The sequence below is a fragment of the Trichomycterus rosablanca genome, chromosome 23, assembly GCF_030014385.1.
Source record: "Trichomycterus rosablanca isolate fTriRos1 chromosome 23, fTriRos1.hap1, whole genome shotgun sequence".
NCBI lineage: Eukaryota > Metazoa > Chordata > Actinopteri > Siluriformes > Trichomycteridae > Trichomycterus > Trichomycterus rosablanca.
In genome coordinates, this window is record NC_086010.1 from 16,743,065 (window position 1) to 16,752,377 (window position 9,313).

Genomic DNA, 9,313 nt, shown 5'->3' on the forward strand with positions numbered 1-9,313 from the left:
AAAATGAATTCGAGTAACAAATCAAGCCTAGCGAATTTTGCTAGCAAAACAAGTCTAATGACTCGATTCAAGAGAGTCGATTTTCGGATTACGTTAAACGTTAATGAGGAATCGACTCTAACTCTGTTTCAGGTTTGTTCACGCTGCTTTTAATTTATTTATTAATTTGAACTGCTTACTTGCCTATGAAATTACCTTGTACGGATAGTATTAATTACTTGACGTTTTTTTACAGTAGAACCAAGCAGGTCACAAAATTACTCATATTGTTTTATAATGAAAATTAATTTGAGCAACGAATCCAGCTTTGCGAATATAATAAAATAAAAACAAGTCTAAGGAGTCGATCCAAAGGAGTCGATTTTCGGATTACTGTACCAAGTAAGTTATCCAGTGATCAAGAGGAGTCGACTCTGACTCTGTTGAGTCGATTCTTCACAGCCATATTGTTTTGGTCTGTGAAGCTTTGTTATATTGAACGTGAATTCATCTTTCAAATGCAGGGTTTTGTTTGGATTTCAGGTGTGTTTACGTTACTTCTAATTTATTTTTATATTGTTGTTGCCTGCGTAGTAAAATGACCTTGTAAATTGTGTTTGAGTTATTAGGTGTTTTTTGAATAAAAACTTATGATGTTTTTGACGAACAGTAGAATCATACAGGTCACAAAATTACCCATATTTTTTGTAATGAAAATGAATTTGGGTCACTAATCCAGCTTTGCGAATATTGCTAGAAAAACAAGTTTAAGGAGTCGATCCAAAAGAGTCGATTTTCGGATTACTGTACATCAAATGATCAAGAGGAGTCGACTCTGACGGAATCGTAACTGAATCGTTTTATGAGCTCGTACACGTGTTCGTGTTTTGTTGTGTCTAACAACCACAAATCATTCAAATTAAGGTATTAGATCGAATCCCACTGCTCTAAAAACAATCACTGACCGAATGCCACTTTTAAAAGCCTAATGCAATAGGTGTGATTTCAGACCCTTCGATAGCTCAGTTGGTAGAGCGGAGGACTGTAGATGTAATTCAGTGATCCTTAGGTCGCTGGTTCGAATCCGGCTCGAAGGAGTCAATATTTTTCATTATAAAATCTCATTTTGAGCTTTATGCTTAACTACAATTTTTATTTACTGCACATTTTATTGTTGTGCATTGTGCTTTAAAGCATAAGGCAAATAAACATTCAAAAAATGACACTGTTTTGGTATTAACTGTTTTGAGATTAGAACTTGAATGGTTAGTAATTCATGTAAAGCGCCTTTAAAATGCACATATTTAAACACAGCTAGGCAGAGCGCAGTCTGATCGACCTAATACTAGACCAAGCGATTATACAATTCAGTCATCAAACCACTACCGCTAAGATCCAGGGATCTGGGGTTCGAATTGGCTGATGTCCGAGGGGGTGGGATGACTGAAACAACCCAGCCTTTGGGAGGTGCACTTATCAGTGTGCTCTCAGTGATGGTCCAAAGCCCAGATAAAAAATAATAGAGGGGTTGTGTCAGGAAGGGGGTCCGGCATACAAACGGTGACAAGTCTGGTATGCGATAGATCTGCTGTGGTGACGCCTAAACACAGAAGCAGCTAAAAGAAACTTAAAACATTTTACATTATATTAAATGTGTATTCATTAATCAATGTATTTGAAAATTAGCATGATTTGTTTATTAATATACTGGGCATAAGTCATTAACATGAGTATAATCATTTTAAGAAAACCTTTAGTAATAGTCCTTAATATAATCAAATATTTACAGACAGTACTGATTGGAAAAATACAATGATTAAGATACATTAACACAAGCAATTCAGTATCCGTTTATATTCTCAAACACATTTAAAACTATATTAATAGCAATTCAAAGCAAATGAATATTTAAAAAAATAACACATATAAATGTTTATTCTCAGGTGTATGATCGATGTCCGTCTCCGATCAGTTGGGTCTTCTCGCTCGCGTTAGTTGGCTGATGCATTACAGGGGTGTCACCGTCTGGCCAAACACACAGGTAAATAAGAATAATAATAATCAACAAAATTGAATGAACCCAGCGTGCAGCGTTCCATATTTTACTGTCCAGACATGTCCAATTCCTACATTACTGCATTGCCAACCTTTATTGTCCAACATTTATTGTCTGTTTGTCTGTCAAACACACACACAGCAATTTTAGTACTTCCAGTTGGCCTGACTGCGTGCATTTGGTCTTGTAGAAGCAAACCCCATGCAGAAAGGACCCTGGTCACCTGGCCAAGGGATCGATCCCTTCTTGCTGTGATGTGACAGCACTACCCACTGCACCACTGTCCCACCCAATATCAATAACGATCAATAGTCTTAGCCTATTTCTACAACTCCACCAGCCTTACGCGACCCTTAGGCACGTTTCTGTTTTGTTTTTGGTTTTGTTTTGTCTAATATTGATCCAAGTCAAGGAACAAACGGATTACTACTTATTATCTATGCAAATGTACTTGGAGAAATGACTCGCACAGCTGTAAGTAAATGTGCATTATGGGTATGTTTAACATAAATCCGGCACTGTGGTAGATCTTCAGAATTATGCTTGGGTACTTTTGGTATAGAAAACAGGCCCCTGTGTGCTCACCCCTCTCCGTGTCGGTGCGAATCTGCTCCTCCAGGTCTTCAGGGGACACGTAGCACTCGGGGTCTTCCTCTCCAGGAGCGCGGGGCTTACACTTCCCACAGCAGCAGTTGAAGCAGCAGCACAGACAGCAGCAGAAATAGCAGCCGGTCAGCAAGCCGCAGATCGCGAACAGACCCTATGCGAAAACATGTTCACATACATTGCTCACAACGCAGATATAACAGGGTTCAGCCTCGAGAGGTATAAAGAAAATGAAATAGAAGTGAGAACCCTGTACTGAAAATTTCACCTTGGCCCACCAGCTGGAGAGCATAAAGTACGTGTTCACGTTCTCCTCTCCGAACTGCTGCGCCACGTAGAGACCCAACGATCCGTACTTGTCGTAAATGTTCCTCTTTGTGAGGTCGGACAGCACGGTGTGCGCATTGTTCAGCTCCTTGAATTTCTCCACAGCGTCTGGGTTATCTGGGTTCTTGTCCGGGTGATATTTTAGAGCAAGCTTCCTGCAGAAATAAACGAGGCTCAAATCAGATGTTTCACAAAAATATGGGACACTTTTTTGTCACTGAAAGTTTTTTTCAGTGGGCAAAATAGTAATTACTCACTCACTCACTCACTGTTTTAACCTCTTATCCAATTAGGGTTGGGGGGGGATGCTGGAGCCTATCCCAGCTTTTCAATGGGCGCAAGGCACACAGTAACACCCTGGACGGGATGCCAGTCCATCGCAGGGCAGACACACACACACACACACACACACACACACCCACCCCTTCACCTATAGGGCAATTCAGTGTCTCCAATTAACTTGACTGCATGTTTTTGGACTGTGGGAGTAAACCAGAGCTCTCGTAGGAAACCCACGCAGACACAGGGGAAACTCCACACAAAAAGGACCCGGACTGCCCCGCCTGAGGATCCAACCCAGGACCTTCTTGCTGTGTGGCGACAGTGCTACCCAACTTTGGTATTGGAATCAGATCGATACTTTAGTTTACATTCTGTATGTCTCTCCTGTTTTATAAGAAAATAAAGATCATGAGACCCTCCTTCTTTGCTTCCTCACTGTTTCACTTGTAAACTTGCCCTGGCCCTGTAGTTACTCGATATCGTATCGATACCAAATTTTGCAGTATCGCACACCACTACATTTACTAGTTGCTCATAAATCTTTGCCAGTCACGTGTGTTTAGCGCCGAGGTGTTCTGTCGATTTATCCTACCCGTCAAGATTGGAACCGAGCATGCGCAAATCTGTTTCGACTCGTTAAGTGAAAAGTCCTATAATAACATAGATTTATCGAAACGTGCTACCTATAGTTTATATCTATCGACATATGCTGCCTGTAATCTAGTTTTAACAAGAATAAATCGATAAAGCTTAAAAATATTTAGTATATCTGTAAGTCTGCGCCGCGGTAGGAAGTTTTGATAAGGTAGCACAAATTGACACAACACCCCCGTGACGTCACCGATGCGCCACTGTTTTGATGCATTGTTTTCGTCCGCAACGGGTGAAAGTAGCTGCAAATGACTTATACACGTGCATTACTTATTTTATTCCTTTGACGCAGTAAAAGCTGGAGGAGCAAAAGCGAAATAAGAGGAATACCGAGACAAACTCAGCAAGGATGCCAGGGAGCGATATTTGGATAAATGCTTTTAGCAGCATTGCTAAGCTAAGTCGGTCTCTGTTAGTTTGTATTGTTCCTGCTGCTTATTTTGCTCAAAGAGTGTTTAGTTTTTGTGTTTACTTACAAGTACAAATAAAGTACATATATTGAAATTTTACATAACTGTACTTGATTACTGTCCTGATGTGCACACACTCTTAAAAACAAGGGTTCTTTTAGTCGAGACTATGGTTCATTTGCATGCTTAAATGCTTCTTTGTTATCATCGGAAAAATAAATAATGTAAACCACATTATTGTTAGTCCATGGTTTTGTTTTGTGTCCTTAATGCCACTTGTAAAGCTAGCACAAGCGTATATAAATCTCCCTGCTGAAACGTTCTCTGGGATCTAATTAATATTTTATTCGTTCTTCTTTTCTTCTCACAGAGGATTGTACGTTTTTGAATACTTTGCACATACAGAAATGGAGCAATTTTGTGGAAATTATAGTGTAAATTATACATAGGTAAAGTACAAACGCACTTTGCGCACTTTACGGAAATTCACGAAACCACCCGAGTACGTGGGTCAGCTTCGTGAATCTGAGCATGCGTAGTGAGACTCCCGTACCGGGCGGTTGTATTTTGATGAATGAGTTCTCCTTAATTTCGACTTTGTGCTTATGAACAGAATAGCATCTGGCTTTATTTTGAATGAACAATGACACGTATATCCGGTCACTATTACATCTTAAATGTACATATTTATTAACCCAGCAAGCACAACTAACTGTGGTATGAGTGAGCTGCTTGGTGGTGATACGCCATGATGGTAACGTTGTGAGAAAGTGAAGCAGAATGTATTTATTTAGCTGAATTTATTTACAATCCTACTGAGAGCAGCTACTTAATGAGTGAAAAATGTATGAATTGCAATATTAATAATCAGATAGAGAGTTAAAAATACAGAGTGCGTGTAGCAACAGAAATCACTGCAATTAGCTTAGCAGCTAAGCTAACACATACCCAGTGTTGCTGACCTTTGATATTTATTTATTCTATTTTTCTTTTTGTTTCTTTTTTATTTTATTTTATATTTTCCATGAAGTTCTTTAGTTTTATATATTTATATAAATGTCTTTTCAATGCTTTGGCAATACTGTAACCACTACAACAGTCATGATAATAAAGGTCTTTGAATTGAATTGAATTGATATTAACTCAGCTGTAATGTCTTTCTTATAGCTAGTGTACTTCACATAAAGCACAAGTCTTTATTGTATATATTTCATAATAATATTATTTAATTTTATGAGTTATTTGGGTTTAAGTCAGTATCTCAGCTGTGATAGTGAGTATATATATATATATATTTGTGTGTGTGTACAGTATAATTAGCAGTAGAATAAGCTTGTCCCAGTCATACAAAAAATAAAAACATACCATGATATACAGTAAAACTGTCAGAATCTTAGCAATAAAAAATAAACTATTAGCTGTAGTCATTTCTAATAATAGAAAAGAAAAAGATTTTTTGAGGCCATGCCACTATGTTCAGTGACCAACACATTTTTAATAAAATTAAATGAAATACAAAATTTTATTTAGTTAAACAGAATCAGAAAGAATAAAAATTGCAGAAACTCACCTGTATGATTTCTTGATGTCATCATGGGTGCAGTTCTTGTCGAGGCCCAGCACCTGGTACAGAGCCTCGCCGGACGTGGACAGCGCTCTCTGTCTTTGTTCAGTCATGTTCCCTGAGCATTACCTTCCATCAAACACGACATTTTTGACCCGTCACACATTTACGACAGCAGATATAAACTAAGAGGGTCAACATTGCTCAAATTTTCATTATACACACGAGCCGTTGTGATGCGTCATGCCTAATCTGGTGCACAAGACAGGCCTGCCTGAATTTTCTTCATGTAGAACAACATGTACGCTAATTTACCTATAAATAATATGTATAAATTCTAAACTATATACACAATACACAAATTACCAATCTGTTGTGCATTTTTTATAAACCGCCTGACCACCACCATTATTCCATCACTAATACCAAAGTCTGTGCTGAATATTTAATAGTCTAGAACACTGCCCCCAAAACATAACAATAAATCAGTACTGATAGTTAGTCAGAATTACAGGAATTGAACAAAATGCTGTTAGGCCTTTTACCTGATAAACTCAGTCTGGGACACTGCGAGCGTCGGTCCTCTCTGTGCCTTCGCAGACAGGTCAATGGAGTCAGGTTGCTCCTCTGTAACTAAGTAGATTACCTGGCAAATGAATTATACATGGAGTGAATCGTGAGTTCAGGTAACTGCCAAATGATGCCAGCAGGCCTGATTGGGTTTCATCGTGCATGGTCGGTGAACTATGGGAAGAGGATGTATGAGGATGGAATCCTAATATAGAGACAGTGGTAGCCTAGTGGGTAGAGCCATGTAGTCAGTGCTCTCGGCTGACCCTGCGCTCTGACCCCAGCTTCCAAACAAGCTGGGATATGCAGAAAAGAATTCTGTTGTACTGTACATCTGTACATGTATATATGACAAATAAAGGCAATATGAAAAGCACGTATCCACTTGTTCCACTTACCTACACCTAGGGGTACTTTATCCTAACCAATCCACCTTGTGCGTGTTTGAGCAGTGGGAGGACACAGACACACACCTCACGGACAGGTAGAGAACCACCCCATGTGAAATGTTCAGGTACATGTTAAATGTACAGTATTAATCATACAGGTATGACTTGTATGATGACACAATGGTGCAGTAAGTAATATGGGTGCTGCACAGCATCTAGGTTCAAGGGACTTGGGTTCAGACCTAGTCTTTGATCACCTACCACAACACACACACGCTGCTTTATTCCGGTCAGGTGGGTTTCATTCATTGTTGGGGGCAATTTTTGTATCTCTTCTTAATCTGACTGGGAGGAAACTGGAGCACCCGGAGGAAAGCCACACGAACAGAGGGAGAACATGCAAACTCCACACAGAAAGGCCCCTGGCCCAGGAATCGAACCCAGGCCCTTCTTGCTGTGAGTTACTAAAGTTCAATAAACGTAAATGGTGTTTACCTCGTATTACCACTAGATGGCAGCTGAGCACACTGATTGATAGTCGAGATATTGGATGTTTTTCTGTATTTTATAAAGCTTTTTAGGTGTGGGAGGCAGCATGTACAGTCCTAAACAGGGCATTTAATTGGCACAATCATTTTACCACTGCTTTATCCCACTCAGGGTCACGATGGGTGCAAATCAGTGGGCGAAAGGCAGGAAACTCCCTGGACAGGTCACCAGTTCATCATAGGGCACACATACACACACCTAGGGGCAATTTTAATAGCTCCAGTTAACCTGACTGCACGTCTTCGGACTGTGGGAGGAAACCGGAGCTCCTGGAGGAAACCCACACAGACACGAGGAGAACATGCAAACTTTACACACCCCAGGACCTTTCCGTGAAGCACCATTTCTGCCCATCAAGCGACCGCGCTGCCCTTGTTTTGTTTAATGATTTAAAATCATTTTATTTGGGAACGATGCTCGGTGGGTAGCACTGTCGCCTCACAGCAAGAAGGTCCTGGGTTCGATCCCCAGGCGGGGCGGTCCGGGTCCTTTCTGTGCGGAGTTTACATGTTTTCCCCGTGTCTGCGTGGGTTTCCTCCCACAGTCCAAAAACATGCAGTCAGGTTAATCGGAGACACTGAATTGCCCTATAGGTGAATGGGTGTTACTGTGTGCCTTGTACCCCCCCCCCAAAAAAAAAAAGAGTGAGTGAGTGATAAATGCATGTAAGTTACCGAACATGCCTGTAGAATATTAAAAATGTACACGTCAGTATGAACCAGCACTAAGCAGTACTGAGTTGTACTGAGTAGGCAGGATGAGGACTGGGCCCTGTGTCACGGCTGACGTAAACAAAGCACTATCAATTATGCTGGCACTCCTGGCGTCTGTGGTCTCCTGATGACAGGCGCAGAGCTCACCTCAGATTGCTAGCGTCTGCCCGGCATCTCGGGTGTCGTCTCCAGGGGAATGAACAGGTGTGCCTCTTTTCCTTTCGTCGAAGCCAGAATTCCCAGGGCCCTCGAGAAAACGGATCCAGTCAGCCACACAAACAAACAGCGCGTACAGCGACTGACAGAGAGGGCTTCAGGAACAAATCATTACTAAATGGTTTCCTACTAGTTAGGGAACGAGGGACGTCCCACACGGGGACTGGAGCAGATGTGATGCTGTCCATTACGGGTTTTAAACAGTCGCAGGCTTTGTTTCGGTTACTCAGTGACTGGATTTGGGATCAATCATGTCAACTTAAATTTTATTGTTTATAATTCTTACACAAGCCATGTAGTCCTTTCTTATTGATTTACTGTCTGTTTTACCCCCCATGCTATCCTGGTCGGGGTTGCAGTATGTTAGATTCATTGGGCAAAAGTCCACACACACACTTACACACACACACACACACACACACACACACACTCAGGGCAATATCTAGTGACCCAAACTGACCTGACTGCAGGTCTTTGGACTTACGTGTCCCCTTTAAGTGTATAAACTTTTGACCTCTGTTTGCTACATCCTGGTTCCTAGGAAGGGTGAAACCTATCTGGCCCAAAAATGCAACCCTGTGTGGCACTGGGTTGGGTCCTTAAGCTGTTAAGATGCAGGTCGGAGTGAGTAATTGTACCCGCTGCTGGCATGGAGCCTGATTGTTACCATGGCACGGTGCACTATTGTCCTCCTGCAATTTAACTAAAACATTCCACCATGCCAAAGCTACTGCAGATCTGTTCTCCATAGGGTGGCCTGTACACTGTAGGAACAGTCAGCGTCAGACCTAAGTATCCTCACTAGCTTACTAGGTTTTGAGACAGAACCCCGATGTCCGGTTGAAGCACCAGCCTGAGTGTGAATACTCAAGGATACCAGGAATTCCATGCAGGTTAGTGAAAAATGATCAGCGTGGATGTTGATTTTGTGCGTCAGGTGAAGGTTGACGGTGCAGTGGGAGGGAATTATTCATTCATTCATTTATTCATTGTCTGTTTTA

The 9,313-nt window shown here is 41.2% G+C and overlaps 1 protein-coding gene, 1 long non-coding RNA gene and 1 other non-coding gene across 3 annotated transcripts; 2 read left to right on the forward strand and 1 right to left on the reverse strand.

Moving 5' to 3' along the window:
- The first annotated feature begins 487 nt into the window (after positions 1–487).
- LOC134300978 (uncharacterized) lies at positions 488–3,661 on the forward strand. Its single transcript, XR_010007394.1, has 3 exons — positions 488–522; positions 1,923–2,020; positions 2,655–3,661. It is a non-coding gene; the product is annotated as an uncharacterized LOC134300978 (long non-coding RNA).
- Positions 991–1,076, forward strand: trnay-gua (transfer RNA tyrosine (anticodon GUA)). Its single transcript is given in 2 exon segments — positions 991–1,027; positions 1,041–1,076. It is a non-coding gene; the product is annotated as a tRNA-Tyr (tRNA).
- Positions 1,870–8,308, reverse strand: dnajc5b (DnaJ (Hsp40) homolog, subfamily C, member 5 beta). The gene is made up of 6 exons (XM_062985477.1): positions 8,244–8,308; positions 6,421–6,521; positions 5,882–6,004; positions 2,910–3,123; positions 2,621–2,795; positions 1,870–2,004 (listed from the first exon to the last, which is right to left on the reverse strand). The coding sequence occupies exons 3-6, from the start codon at positions 5,986–5,988 to the stop codon at positions 1,919–1,921; spliced, it is 582 nt and encodes a 193-aa protein (XP_062841547.1). The 5' UTR covers positions 5,989–6,004; positions 6,421–6,521; positions 8,244–8,308; the 3' UTR covers positions 1,870–1,918.
- Between the last annotated feature and the right edge of the window lie 1,005 nt (positions 8,309–9,313).